The 16586-nt window shown below is 35.2% G+C and overlaps 1 protein-coding gene across 1 annotated transcript; it reads left to right on the plus strand.

Moving 5' to 3' along the window:
• The first annotated feature begins 15139 nt into the window (after positions 1-15139).
• Positions 15140-16150, plus strand: Olfr293 (olfactory receptor 293). The gene has a single exon (NM_001011752.1). It carries the CDS (start codon positions 15140-15142, stop codon positions 16148-16150), a length of 1011 nt encoding a protein of 336 aa, NP_001011752.1.
• Positions 16151-16586: the final 436 nt, after the last annotated feature.

The following is a 16586-nucleotide window of genomic DNA, read 5'->3' on the forward strand; positions in this document are numbered from 1 at the left end:
CTAAACTACCAAAATTCTTTAGTTCTGGGAAAGTCTATGAATGTAATAACCTTCTATTTTGGTTTCTGCTTCTGGCTAACTGTTCTTGATAGTTAAAGTATGTCTCAGGGCTTATCATATCATCTTGAGGAGATGACAGAATGAGAGAGTCAATATCTGCTTCATTTTGGGTTGTGAAAACTACAAAAGATTTTGTTCTGAGTTCCATACATTTGCCTAACATATTACTTCAGATGATGGAGATTTTCTGTATATTCCGTGTACTGTTTCATTATGTCCATTATTATCGCCACACTTTCAGATGTCTCAGGTGACACACTCTCTGGCCCTCCAGCCAGTGTCTAATGCTGGATTTTAATTGGGTCTATTATTACCAGTTCTATAGAAACTGTTACCTATCTAAATTACATCTGGGCATTTTGTCCTAATTAAGGGCTGTGTTCTAAGAGTCTTTGTACTCAGGAGGGTTCCAATGACTTTGAGGAAAGAGTACAAGACTAGTGACTGTTTAAAGGCTAGATGGGTATTTTACTAAACTGAAGGCTTGTACAATTAGTTATAGATAGGAATATTTGATCGACGTATCTGTAAGATTTGGATATTTTTAAGTGAGTAACACATAGCTTCATTCTCATTTTTGAGTGAAGAACAATGCCTCGGTAAGTATACTGAGACCATGGTTGTTACGTTGACCTTCACCTCTTATTTACTGGGGAATTCTCCAGCAACCCCTTGCTTCAGTTTGAAAGTTTAGGTAGAAAAGGTAAAAGGAATTCCATCTACAAGTATGGAATATTGAGGAAAAAATATATGCCATATTTTTACCCAAGATACAACCAGTAATTTCCTTAAGAGAATGTGTAAAGACAGTTTATTACTTTAAGAGAAAAGCAATCAGAAAAATCCTGCTATTTTTTGAGGTTTCATTTTAAATGTGATAACAATACCATGGAGTATTGTATACTACAGGGTCATACATATATCATAAAAGCTAATCATTGTGTTTCTGTACCACTTGACTAACACTTCATACTTCCAAATATCTTTTCTTTATTCCATAGGTACAAAATCCATACAAAGTTTTGTAAACAAATTCATTATTTATATTTTAAATATATTGTATTATATAATATTAATCTATTTATATATTGCACACATAAAGTAGATATATATTTCCTTGTATAAAATTATATAAACCTACTTTTACGACATTTTAAAAGATTTATTTATTTATTTATGTTTTTGAAATTATAATAGTAGTATGTTATTTTGAGACTCCCTTTCCTAACTCCAAACATCCAACATACCGTCCTTGCTCTCTTTAAATTTCATAATCACATTTTTCATTGTTGGTTGATTCATTCACACACACACACACACATATTCCTAACACATACTTATGGATGAATTGCTGGCATGGATGTGCCCATACCACTTTTATGAAGTACCCTTTGTTCACTAAGTGTATGCTGGAATCTGAACCCAGTTGTCCCTTACTACTGAGCTTGCTTTCTAGTCCCTATCCCGATGGCTATAAAGATATCTTTGGCTGGGGGCTGAATCATGAATTAGTGAATTTTGATATTATATTTTTCTAGAAATATATTTAATAAATGAAAATCATATATAGCTTTTTAAAGAGATAAATGATGCTTAATGTATCAAGTATACAAAGGCACTCATAAATACTGATAAAGAGAATGTTCACTCTTTTTAAACTCACCTATTAAATTTCCATTTCAACTATATATGGCTTTCAGCAGAAAACCAAGAATTTTTTTAATATTTTAAAATAAAAGTAATAAAATTTAAAGTAAATTGATAAAAAAACATTTATAAACTTCAACTGTATTATTCATAAAGATGAAATGATCACCTTTAAGAATAACTTAAAATGTATCATCAGATTTCACTGTAAGTTTTAAAGTTACATTTATAGATGAAATGATATCTTGTTTTAACTCTGTCTGTTTTTTGATTATAAGATGTTTTAGTATATTTTATTACTCCAAGAGAATTCACTCTTTTCTCTAGTCTTTTAAAGTACTTGATATGTTTCATTAAAAGTAAATATTTGTATTTTACAATCTGTGTTTCCTCCATCGTTTGAGAATAGACATAATGTTGCCACATATATTTGTATTCTTTTTCAAGTTTATAGTTGTTTGGATAAAAAAAAATGTTAAATGCATCAGTATTGTACCAGTCCTAAATGTATGGGCATAGCAATATCCATTGTGGAAGTAAACATTCAGACAATCAGAATATAATAAATATACTTACATATTTCTACAGGAATTAAATTAGTGCCAGCTTGTTTTTTAAACATGGATATTTACTTTTTCCAATTAAAAACTGTAATATTTGAATTTTATTAATGCTAACTAGTTTTTAAAGAAACTAGTGAGCTTATAACATTCTTGTCTAATGCTAAATTGCTATTCCCGAAAACTTATATACAAGAAATATATAAACCTTACAAGCTTACTAAGAATATGTGTGTATCAAAATAATCTATATATGCAATAACCACTTGAAAATAGGAGCTATGGATATGAAGAAGAGTAGAAGGGTATTTAAAGGAGGATTGGGGGAAAATGTAATTATAATGTAGTCTAAAACCAAAAATTAACAAAAACAAAAACAAAAAATCATACACACAGAAGCCCAATGGAATACTGTAGGTACCCTAATTTTATTATTTGTATGCATGCTTTGGAAAATTTTTCCAATAATATGTTCAGTGAAGGTGGTAAAAGCAAGAGTGTCAATTTTAAGTTGTAGCAAAACATAGGAGAGGACTTTACTTTCACAGTACAAACAATCCCTTTTATAGAATGTTAAAATCTTTATAAATGAATGGTGTTGAATATTATACAATGTTGTTCTACATTGGCTGAAATTGACACCTTTGCATCTATTAATATGTCAAGATTATTGAATACTTATACTGAAATTTTCTCCAATGCAGGGATAAATTTTATTTGATGAAAATTTTGACATATTTAGTGTACTAAATATAAGATCTGCAAATGCTTGTTCAGTATTTTAAAATTTAGCACAGTTATTCATCTGCATTCATCTTATTTTGGTGACATTTTCTTCCTTTGGTATTTAGATTTAATAATATTATTAATATTACTTTATGAGTGTTAATCATGATATAAATATAATTTTCCTCAATTTTGTTGAATTTATCCTTGAAACCAGGTGATCTTTAAATTCTTTTTTAGTGCAATGAACTCTTAGCCAGTGTCCTACTTTGTTACTTATGTTCTCCTAGACTAATGTATCTTCCTACTCTTTGAAAAAAGGTAAGTCTATATAAGTTTCATAAATCTGGAAATTAATTCACATCTGATTATTGAACTTCTTGGCATACATAAAATAATCTTAGTTCTTTTTATTTCTGTTCCATCATTTTGATTATTCTTTCAAAAAATTTAACTTGAAATATTATTATATCATTCCCCTCTTTCCTTTTTGTTCCTGTGGGCATTTCTATGTCCCCTCACTCCAACACCTAGCATATACCCCTACCTTCAAGTTGATGTCCTACACACACACACACACACACACACACACACACACACACACTTGCACAAATACATAAGCACAACCTGAGGAGTCCATATATTTTGTTTGTTTGTATTTAAATAGTCTTAGGGATGATAACTTTATAACTAGTTATAAGGTTCATCTTGGCTAGTGTTCCTGCTCTCTGTAGTCATTAGTGGCTGTAACATCACTTTAATATCTTTTTATAATTCTGTTTATATAACTTACATCTTTTCATTATTTTTGATTTATTGGTTTTAGAAATTTCATAAAATCTGTTTTTTGTGTTTCTTCTCTAATATCATATAATGGCAGTTGCTTATTATTAATAATTGTCATTAGTAATGAACATGCTGCCTACAATAACTGTCATACTGTACTTCTTTGACTTGATGTACTAAGTTGTTTTTTCATTTTTTCTTTTATCTATTTTTAAAATGTAATTCATAGGTATTTATGATATTTTTCTATTTTATCATCAATATCTAATAAAATTTCAAATTTGAAAAGGAATGTGGAGTAATTTCTCTTTTAACTACGACTTATTTTTCCTGTACATATGTTGTATCAGACTTGTTTCAATCAGTGTAATATTTTTCAGGACTATCCATGCTGTTGCAGATGGATCAAAGATGGAATGCAGGTGTCTTCACAGCTGGGGATTACCAGGCTAAAGAACTGATGAATTTTATTTCTAGGGAATACTTCATGTGTACTTATTCCGATACTTTTGAGGGAAATTTTTCATGTATTTCTTTTAGATTCCTTTGGTATGTAGAGTTCCAACTTATGACTTCTAAAATAATTTCAGTAGGATTGAGGCTGAATATTAAAATCTTTTTTCATATTTTCATTGGGATATTTATTTAAAATCTCTCAGTTTCCTTTTATAACCAGATTCTCAGATGTTGAAATCACAAATAACTACAATTTTAATTCGTTCCTTTTGGGGCTTTTTTATTTGGTTATGATCTTGGATTCTAGTAATGGCTTTTTAGCTAATTTCTGTACGGGTTTAGAGCAACTGTAAAGGATCTCCCAAGCACAACACTATCATAAATCTACTCAGCTTCTTAGTGGCTCTTTACCTCAGCGGATATTGAATAGTTTCTTTGTAGATATGGTACAAACTTCTCAAAACATAATGTAAAACCACTTTGTACATTCTTTCTTCTTACTATATTGTCATTTAACTTCCAACATAATTTTTATATTGGATGTATATAAATAGAGTTTTAAAAATCTTTACATAGATATTGAAAATTGTATAATATTCATACAGATGACACCTTTTAAAACTAGCTATATCTAGCTGTTCAATATCGTGTGGGGTTTAAACACAATACCACCATATACTTTTCCCAAAAACTTGTATGCATAGTCATCCTGACATGGCCATCATGGACCTTTGTGAAAGGATGCTCTTTATAGGTGATGACCACCCTTTCTTTTCTGTAGCATACTGCAGCAATCATTAAAATGTTCTGGAAGCTGCTTCCTGTTTTAATCCCCACTGACTCATTCTAAATTGTGACCATACATTGCAGCTACAGATGACTCAGAACATATCACCAGAGTTCTAAACATAGCAAGGAAGTTCATCTACTGATAAAACCTGTATACAGTATCTTATGTGCTACAACTAGAAATGTGTTAGGTGATATATTCTTTACCTTAGTTTTACACTTTAATTATACTGCTCACTTTATAACTCTCAACTAATTTGTGGGCATTTTAGATTATGGTCATCGTGGATATCTGTCAAATATGGTATAGTACAAATATGATGATCTATACAATAGATGTCATCCTAATATATCTATTGGGAAGCATATTGTTGCTGTCTTTGCATTTGACAAAACATTACAGGTTTTTTAGATAAAATAAATTATTCAAATAAGTATATACTACCCAATGTTCACATGCTAACATCACTGAGTGATGTTTTCTTTAACTTTTGTGAACTTTACTCTGTTAGAATTTTGAAGATTGCAAAATAAATGATTAAATACATGTAACTCTATCAAGGAAAATGATTAGCTATCTCTAACTTATCACCTTCAATTGCTTTGTTACTTGCCTCTGTTATATAGCTGTTTTGTTCAACTCTTTTTAGTTTTAGTTTTTATTGGTTATTTTATTTATTTATATTTCAAATGTTATCCCCCTTCCATGCTTCTATGAGTGTACTCCCCACCTACCCAGGTACTCCTGCCTCACCACCCTAGCATTCCTCAACACTACAACATCAAGCCTTCACAGGACCAAGGGCCTTCCCTCCCATTGAGGCCAGAAAAGGCCATTTCATTTGCAGCTGGAGTGTGGGTCCTTCCATATGTATTCTTTGGTTGGTGGTTTATTCCCTGGGAGCTTTTTTTTTTGGGGGGGGGGTGTCTGGTTGTTTGATATTATTGTTCTTCCAATAGGGTTGCAAACCCTGTCAGCTCTCTCAGTCCTTCCCCTAACTCCTCCATTGGGGTTCCCCTTCTCAGTCTGATGGTTGGCTGCAAGCATCCACTTTTGTATTAGTCAGGCACTGGCAAAGCCTTTCAGGGGACAGCTATATCAGGCTCCTATCAGCAAGCACTTGTTGGCATCATCAAGAGTGACTGGGTTTGGTGGCTGCATCTTGCCAGGGTCCTCATGTGGGGCAGTCTCTGGATAGCCTTTCCTTCAGTCTCTGCTCTTCTCATTGTCCCTGCATTTCCTTTAGATAGGAGCAATTCTGAGTTAAAATTTTTGAGAAGTGGGGGTGGCCCCGTCCCTCAAACGGAAGCCATGCCTAACTTCTTGATAAGGTCTCTACAGCTTCTCACTCCCCTTTGTTGTATACTTCAGCTAATTTTATCCCTGTTGGGCTCTGGAAGACTCTTGCTTCCATGGCATCTCGGACTTGCTAGTTACTTATCCCCCAATGCACACACACATCTTTGTTCAATTTCCTGACCCTCCTCTGTACTTCTCCCCATCTCCTCCCACATCTAATCCTGCCCCCTCCTTTTTTCTCTACCCCTCCTTTCCTACTCCCAAGTCCCTCCCCATTCTACTTCCTGTGAGTATTTTGGTCCTCCTGCTAAGTAGGACTGAAGCATCCACACTTTGGTCTTCCCTCTTCTTGAGATTCATATGGTCTGTAAGTTGTATCATCAGTATGCCAAACTTTTTCCCCCTAATATCCACTTATCAGTGAGTACATACCATGTGTGCTCTTTTGTGACTGAGTTACCTCATTCAGGAGTATATTTTTTAGTTCCACCCATTAGACTGCAAATTTCATGAAATCATTGTTTTTTAAAAGAGAAATAATACTACATTGTGTAAAGGTACCATATTTTCTATACACATTCATCTGTTGAATGACATCTGGCTCAGTCCAGCTTCTGGCTATTATAAATAAGGCTGAGGTGAACATAGTGGAGCATGTGTTTTTATTATATAATGTAGCATCTTTGGGTTTATTCCCAGGAGTAGTATAGCTGGGTCCTCAGATAGTTCTATGTCCAATTTTCTGAGGAACCACTGGGATGATTTCCAGAGTGGATGTACCAGCTGGCAATCTCACCAGCAACGGAAAAGTGTTCTTCTTTCTCTACATCGTCACCAGCATCTGCTCACCTGAATTTTTCATCTTAGCCATTCTGCCTGGTATGAGGTAGAATCTCAGGGATGTTTTGATTTGCATTTTCCTGATGACAAAGGATGCTGAACATTTCTTTTGGTGCTTCTCAGCCATTCAAGATTCCTCAGTTGAGAATTTTTTGTCTTGCTCCAAACCCCATTTTAAAAAAATAATTTAGTTCTCTGGAGTCTAACTTCCTGAGTTCTTTATGTATACTGGATACTAGCCTTCTATCAGATGTAGGATTGGTAAAGAAGTTTTCCCAATATATAGGTTGCTGTTTTGTCCTGATAACAGTGTCCTGTGCCTTACAGAAGATTTTCATGTCTATGAGATTCCATTTGTCTACAGTTTATCTTAGATCCTGGGTGTTATGTTCAGGAAGGTTTCCCCTGTGATAATGTATTTCATGCTCTTACCCTGTTTCTATTCTAATAGACTCGGTGTATCTGACCTTACCTGATGGTCTTTGATCCACTTGCACTTGAGCTTTGTTCAAGGAATGAGAATGTATCAATTTGCATTGTTCTACATATCCATCTCCACTTAAGCATGCACCATTTGTTGAATATGCTGCCTTTTCCACCACTGTATGGTTTTGATTTCTTTCTCAAAAATCAAGTGACCATAGTTGTGTGGGTTCATTTCTGGATCATCAATCATATTCTCTTTATCTACCTATCTGTCTCTGTACCAAAACCAAGGTTTTTTGGTTTGTTTGTTTGTTTTTATCAATATTATTCTGTAGTAGATCTTGAGGTCAGGGATGGTGATCCCCAAAAAGATTTTTAATTGTTGAGAAAAGTTTTTTCTACCTTGTTTTTATTGTTCTAAATGAATTTGAGTATTGCTCCTTCTATGAAGCATTGAAGCATTCAATTCTGTGAAGAATTGAGTTGGAATTTTGGTAGGAATTGCATTAAATCTGAAGATTGGTTTTGGTAAGGTGGGGATTTTTACTATGTTAATCTTGATGATCTATCAGCGTGGGAGATTTTTTTCCATCATCTGAGATCTTTGATTTCTTTCTTCAAATACTTGAAGTTATTGTCATAAAGATCTTTCACTTGTTTAATTAGAGCAACACCAAGGTATTTTATATTATTTTTGACTACTGTGATGGTTGTCATTTCCCAAATTTCTTTCTCAGCCTGTTTATCCTTTGACTACAGGAAGGCTACTGATTTGTTTGAGTTAATTTTATATCCAGCCACTTTGCTGAAGTTGTTTATTGGGTTTAGGAGCTCTCTGGTGGAATTTTTGGGTTCACTTAAGTATACTATCATATCATCTGCAAATAGTGAAATTTTGACATCTTCCTTTCCAATTAGGATATTTTTGACCTCCTTTTGTTGACTAATTGCTCTGGCTAGGACTTCAAGTGCTATACTGAATCGGTAGGGAGACAGCGAGCAGCATTGTCTAGTCCCTTATTTTAGTGGGATATCTTCAAGTTTCTCTCAATTTAGTTTGATGTTGGCTACTGGTTTGCTGTATGTTACTTTTACTATGGTTAGAAATGGGCCTTGAACTCTTGTACTTTCTAAGACTTTTAATATGAAAGAGTGTTGAATTCTGTCAAATATTTTCTCATGAGATAATCATGTATTATTTTTCTCCGATTTTGTTTGTATAGTAGATTACATTGATGGATTTCCACATATTGAACCATCACTGAATCCCTGAAATGAAGCCTACTTGATCATGATGAATGACAGTTTTGATGTGTTCTTGGATTCAGTTTGCAAGTATTTTATTGAGTATTTCTGCATCAAAATTCATAAGGAAAATTGGTATGAAGTTCTTCTTTTTCTTGGATCTTTGGTGTAATTTTTTTTTTTTTTTGAAGTCTGATAGAATTCTGCACTAAACAAATCTGGTCCTGGGATTTTTTAGTTCAGAGACTGTTAATGATGGCTTCTATATCTTCAGGGGTTATTGGATGGTTTAGATGGTTTATCAGATCCTGATTACACTTTGGTAACTGGCATCTGTCTAGTAAATCATCCATTTCATCAAGAATTCCCAGTTTTATTGAGTATCGGCTTTTGTAGTAGGACTGGTAAGGTTTTGAATTTCTTCGGCTTTTGTTATGTCTCCATTTTTATTTCAGATTTTGTTAATTTGTATACTGTCTCTGTACCCTCTGGTTAGTCTGGTTAAGTTTTTTTTTTTTCCTATCTTTTTGATTTTACAAATAACCAGCTCCTAGTTTTGTTGATTCTTTGTGTAGTTGTTTTTGTTTCTACTTGGTTTCAGTCCTGAGTTGGACAATTTCCTGTTGTCTAGTCCTCTTGTGTGTCTTTGATTTTTTTGTCCTGGAGCTTTCTGGTGTTCTGTTAAGCCGCTAGTGAATGTTCTCTCCAGGTTCTTTATGTTGGAACTAAGAGCAATGAGTTTTCCTATTAGCACTGCTTTCATTGTGTCCCATAAATTTGGGTATGTCATGCCTTCATTTTCATTAAATTATAAAGTAAAAAACATTTTTTTATATCTTCTCTGAACAAATTATCACTGAGTAGAGGGTTTTTCTGCTTTCATGTGTATGTCAGCTTTCAGTTGTTTTTTTTTTTTTTCCTTTGTTATTGATGAAAATTAGCCTTAGTCCATGGTGATCTGAAAGGATGCATAGGATTACTTAAATCTTCTCATATCTGTTGAGGCTTGTTTCATGTCTGATTATATGGTCAATTTTTCAGAAGGTAACATGAGGTGCTAAGAAGAATGTATATTCTTTTGTTTTAGGGTGAAATGTTCTGTAGATATCAGTTAAATCCATTTGATTCATAACTTCTGTTAGTGTCACTGTATCTCTGTTTAGTTTATGCTTCCATGATCTGTCCACTGGTGAGAGTAGGATGCTAAAGTTTCCCATTATTATTGTGCGAGGTTCAATGTGTGCTTTGAACTTTAGCAAATTTTCTTTGATGAATATGGTTGCCTTTGCATTTGGAGTGAAGATGTTCAAAATTGAAAGTTCATCTTGGTAGATTTTTCCATTGATGAGTTTGCAATATCTTTCCTCATCTTTTTGATAACTTTTGGTTGAAAGTTGCTTTTATTCTAAATTATAATGGCTGGAGAGCTTGTTTCTAGGGACCATTTGCTTAAAAGTATTTTTCCAACCTTTTACTCTGAGGTGCTGTATTTCTTTGTCACTGAGGTGCTTTTCCTGTATGCAGCAAAATACTGGGTTCTGTTGACATATCCAGTCTGTTAGTCTATATCTTTTAATTGGAGAATTGAGTCCATTAATGCTAACAGATATTAAGGAAAAGTCATTGTTGTTTCCTGTTATTTTTGTGGTTAGAATTGGAATTCTGTTTGTATTGCTATCTTATTTGAAGATTGTTGAAAGAAGACTAATTTTTTACTTTTTCTTGGTTGTATTTTTCTCCCTTGTGTTGGAGTTTTCAATCTATTATCCTTTGTAGAGCTGGATTTGTGGAAAGATATTGTATAAATTTGGTTTTTTTTCCTGGAATATCTTGGTTTCTACATCTATGGTAATGGAGATTTTTGCTGGATATAGTAGCCAGGGCTGGCATTTTTGGTCTCTAAGGGTCTTTATGGCATCTGCCCAGGATCTTCTGGCTTCTAGAGTCTCTGTTTAGAAATTTGATGTAATTCTGATAGGTTTGCCTTTATATGCTACTTGTCATTTTTCCCTTACTGCTTTGAATATTCTTTCTTTGTTTTGTGCATTTGGTTTTTTGATTATTATGGGATAGAATGAACTTCTTTTCTAGTCAAATCTATTTGGGGTTCTGTAGGCTATTTGTATGTTTATGGTAATGATTTTCTTTAGGTTAGAAAAGTTTTCTTGTATAATTTTGTGATGATGTTTGCTGGCCCTTTGAGTTGGGAATCTCTCTCTCTTTTATCCTATTATCCATAGGATAATGCCTATTATCCTATGGTCTTTTTCATTGTGTCCTGGATTTCATGGATATTTGGGGTTTGGAGCTTTTTGCATTTTGCATTTTCTTTGACTGTTGTGTCAATGTTTTCTATGGTATCTTCTGTACTTCAGATTCTCTCTTGTATCTCTTGTATATTGTTGGTGATACTTGCATCTATGACTTCTGATGTTTTTCCTTGGTTTTCCATCTCCAGAGTGTTCTTCCTTTATGATTTTTTTATTGCTTCTATTTCCATTTTTAGATCCTGGATGGTTTTGTTTAATTCCTTTAACTGATGGTTTGTGTTTTCCTGTATTTAATTAATGGACTTAAATGTTTCCTCTTAAAGGGCTTCTAACTGTTTACCTGTGTTCTCCTTTATTTCTTTAAGGGTGTTATTTATGTCCTTCCTTAAGTCCTCTATCGTTGCCATTGTTAGATGTGATTTTTAAACCAATATCTTGCTTCCAGGTGTGCTAGGTTATCCAGGAATTTCTGTGGTGAGATAACTTGAATCTGTTGATTACAAGTAGTCTTTGTTTCTATTGCTTATGTTCTTGTGCTTTCCTCTTGCCATCTGATGTTATGTGGTCATTCACTCTCTGACTGGAGCTTGTCCTTCCTGTTAGGCTGTTAGCCTGTGGTCTTAGGTTTGTCAGCACTCCTAGACACAAACTCTCTCTCTCTCTCTGATCCTTGATGTCTCAGCACTCCTGGAATACCAGCTCTCTCTCTGTGGGATTGAAGTGCCAATTGTTGTAGCACAGGGTCAGCTCTTGGTACGTATAGAAACCTGTAGGTTCATGTCCCAGGTTGCTCCCAGGTTTCTGGGTCTTTTGAGTTCTGGGCAGGTCTCACTTGTGCCCAGTATTGGGGCTGGAGTGGTGGTCTCACCTGTAATCTATGTGTGTCAGCACTCCTGGGAGACCAGCTGTGTGATGCAGATAATTTGTTTCATCCAACTCTTAAACTGTTTTGTTTTTATTTCTATCACATTTTATAACATTCATTATATATATAAATGTTATGCCATTAATATTTTATAACATGTAGAATCATTAGTGGTTGCAAGAGGATTTGATAAAAAGTGTTACATTATTTCATTAAGTTAATGGAAATTTATCTTTAATTTCATGCAGTTTGAATTCTTTACATTAACACCCCTATAATTGATCATTAATTGTAGAAATTACTGTTTCTATATCATTCATTAGTCAGGGAACTTGAAAGATGATCACAACTAGGAAAACATGGTGTGGGACTCCATAGTGTACTTTGACATCAGCTACACTTGAATCAAACTGGTAAAAACATAAAAGCACTTATGCATTGTATCATGTTTAGCTTTATGTACATAGTTGCCTTTGTTTCATGATTCAGTGTCTCACATTCTCTCCTTTCTCCCATGTCTCCCAATATGGATATACATATATGTATATATATGAAATAATCATACAACATAAATGCATTTCATATGTAAATGTATTTATATTAATAAACAGTTTGATTATTTTATTTACATTTCTAATGATATCCCTCTTCCCAGTTTACCCTCCCCAAACCCCCATCCATTCCCCCCAAACTCCTGCTTCTATCATGGTGCTTTCTGACCTGCTCACCCACTTCCACCTCAGCACCCAGTCTTCCCCTATGCTGGATCATCAATCCTCCACAGGACCAAGGGGTTCCTCTCGAATTGATGCCAGATGAGGCTATGCTTTGCTATAAAAGTAGCTGGAGCTATGGGTCCCTCCATGTGTACTCTGTTTGGTGATTTAATACCTGTGAACTTTCAGGGGTCCAGTTGATTAATATTGTAATTCTTCTTATGAGGTTGCAAATCATTGCAGCTCTTACAGTCCTTGATAATTCCACCACTGAGGTCCCAATGCTCAGTCAGATGGTTGTCTGTGAGCATCCTCATCACAACTATATTGTTCAGTCACTGGCAGAGTCTCTCAGGGGACGGTTATACCAGACTCCTGTCAGCAAACTCTTCTTGTCATCAGCAATAGTGTCTAGAATGGTGTCTGCAGAGGGGATGGATCTGTAGGTAGGGCAATCTCTGCTTGGCCTTTCCTCCAGATTCTGTTCTACTCTTTGTTCCTGCATTTTCTTTCATAGGAGGAACTCTGCATTATTATTTTTGAGGTGAGAGGGTAGCACCATGCCTCAACTGGAAGCCATGCCTATCCACCGGATATGGTCTCTAAAGTTTACTTTCCAATTTGTTGGATATTTCAGCTGTCTTAATCAGGGTTTTTATTCCTGCACATACATCATGACCAAGAAGCACTTGGGGAGGAAAGGGTTTATTCAGCTTACTCTCCCACATTGCTGTTCATCACCAAAGGAAGTCAGGACTGGAACTCAAACAGATCAGGAAGCAGGAGCTGATGCAGTGGCCATGGAGGGGTGTTTTTACTGGCTTGCTTCCACTGGCTTGCTCAGCTTGCTTTCTTATAGAACCCAAGACTACCAGCCCAGAGATGGTACCACCCACAAGGGACCCTCCCCACCCCACTTGATTGCTAATTGAGAAAATGCCTTGCAGTTGGATCTCATGGAGGCATTTCCCCAACTGATGCTCCTTTCTCTGTGATAACTCCAGCTGTGTCAAGTTGACACAAAACTAGCCAGTACATCAGCTAATATCCTTTCTTGGGTCCTGGGAACCTCTTTGATCTGTGGCATCTGAGACTTAATAGTGGCTCTCTACAGTTCTCCCTTACCTGCCTCTACACAACTCCATTCAAATTCCTGATACTCTATACTTCTCCCTCATCTCCACCCAAATCTGAACTGCTCCCTTTTCCCTCTGCCGCCTCTTTTCCTCCAAGATCCCTCTCTCCCACTACCTCTTGAGATTATTTTCTTTCCCCTTCTGAGTAGGCCTGTAGCATCCATAGTGTGATATGGTCTTCCTTCTTCTTGTTTTTCAAATGATCTGTGAGTTATATTGTTGGATGCCAAGTATTTATTTATTTATTTATTAATTTATGGCTAATATACACTTGTCAGTGAGTACATACCATGTGTGTTCATTTGTGACTGGGTTACCTCACTCAGGATGACATCCTCCAGATGCATCCATTTGCCTAAGAATTTCATGATGTCATTGTTATTAATAGCTGAATAGTTCATCATTATGTAAATGTACCACATTTTCTGTACCCATTCCTCTGTGGAGGGACATCTAGGTTGTTTCTATCTTCTGGCTATTATACATAAGACTGCTATGAACATAGTGGAGCATGTAAGTCTGTTATATTTTGGGGCATCTTTTGGTAAATGCCCAGGAATGCTAGAGCTTAAAGAGGAAACAAATCACTTAAAGACATACAGAAAAACGCAATCAAAAAGGTGAAGTAATTGAACAAGACCATCCAGGATTGAAAAATGGAAATAGAAATGTTAAAGAAAACAGAAAGGGAGATAGAAAACTTAAGAAAGAGATCAGGAGTCACAGATGCAAGCATCACCAACAGAATACAAGAGACAGAAGTAAAGACATTGACACAAGAGTCAAAGAAAATATGAAAAGCAAAAGGTCCTAACTCAAAACATTCAAGAAATCCAGGACACAATGAAAAGGCCCAACCTAAGAATAATAGGTATAGATGAGATTGACGACTCCCAACTAAAAGGGCTGGTATATATAAACAGTTTTAGAAATATATTCCACATGTTAGATGCTTCTGGGTGTTCCTAATTGATGCAGATATATTATGTAGAAAAGGAACTTGCCATATTACATGACTTTATATTAAACAACATAATATTTATTAAGATAATACTATTCATGTGACAGCTATTATTATGAAAATTAATTCTAAGTGCTTATCATATCATACAATTTGACATACAGCCACGTATTAAAACTAAGAATGATAAAATCATTTGCAAACCAAGAAAAATATACTTGATTTTTCACACATAAAGGCCAGTTTTAGAGAACAAATATAAACCATTTCAAGAGAAATTCTCATGATCTATCAAACAATTTAAGTTATTCTCAGTTACTGCTTTTTTCTTTCAGGTAAACTTGTACTTTGAGACTATGGCCAACTCCACCCTAGTTACCAATTCCACCTTGGTTACCGAGTTCATGCTGGAAGATTTTGCTGAGACTTGGGAACTCAGGATCCTACTCAGCGTGCTGTTCCTGCTGGTGTACATGGGAAGCCTGTTAGGGAACCTTACCATCATCATTGCTACTACAGTTGACCAGACACTGAACACACCCATGTACTTCTTCCTCAGGAATCTGTCCATCTTAGACATGTGCTACATTTCTGTCACTGTGCCCAATGCTTGTATCAACTCTCTCACTGACCACAGGAACATTTCTGTGGCTGGATGTGTAGCACAGGTCTTTTTGGTCTTATTTTGTGCAGCTGTAGAGATTCAGTTTCTTACCATCATGGCCCAGGACCGCTATGTGGCCATATGCAAGCCTCTCCTCTACCCTATGATTATGAACCATCAATACTGCATTCAGATGACACTGGCTTCCCTACTTACCTCTCTTATCCTTGCAAGTGTCCATACTTCCAAAACTTTCCAGCTGTCCTTTTGTCACTCTAAAGTAATTCCGCATTTCTTCTGTGACATCCCCTCTTTGCTGAGGCTTTCTTGCTCTGACACCTTTAACAACAAACTCTTACTTCTTCTGACTGCCATTGGTCTCAGTGGTAGCTGCTTTACCTTCATTGCTATATCATATGCTCGCATATTATCAGCTGTGTTGAAGGTTCCTGTCAAAGGAGAGAGAGGAAAAGCCTTTTCCACTTGTGTCCCTCACATTATTGTGGTTTCTGTGTTTCTTAGTTCTGCTGCCTATGTGTATCTAAGACCTCCAGTAGTAACATTGGAAGTAGTTCAGGAGATGACACTTTCTGTGTTCTATACCATTGTTCCACCATTCTTAAATCCTATCATCTATAGTCTTAGAAACAGACAGATAAAGGAGGCTGTGAAGAAAGTAGTATTAAGAATTACTTTCATATTTCAATATAAAAAGAATGAGTACTTGTCAGAGTTTTCAAGAGGAAGAGAAACGACAAAATAAAAGGAAATATTTATGCAAAACAGAGGCACACAGACACACACAGCAGGAATAGAATAAATCCTACTTGCTCAAACACTGAAGCTCATCAAATCACTAAAATGAAAGCAGTAATACATATACACATGAAATAGATAGATTGAGAAACACACACATACACACACATGCTAGGGCACCCACATTCATAAAAGAAATGTGGTTAAAGCTCAAAGCACACATTTAAGTGCACACAGTAATAGTGTGGAACTTAAACAACCCACTCTCACCAATGGGCAGAGCATGAAAACAGAAACTAAACAGAGACACAGTGAAACTAACAGAAGTTATGAAGCAAATGGATTTAACAGATATATATTATAAAACAATAGAAAACTCTGAAAAGAAATTGAGGTAATGTATCTTTAAGGATATCTGTAAGTTTGTTTTTGGCTTGCCATCT

The sequence above is a fragment of the Mus musculus genome, chromosome 7, assembly GCF_000001635.26.
Source record: "Mus musculus strain C57BL/6J chromosome 7, GRCm38.p6 C57BL/6J".
Taxonomy (NCBI): domain Eukaryota; kingdom Metazoa; phylum Chordata; class Mammalia; order Rodentia; family Muridae; genus Mus; species Mus musculus.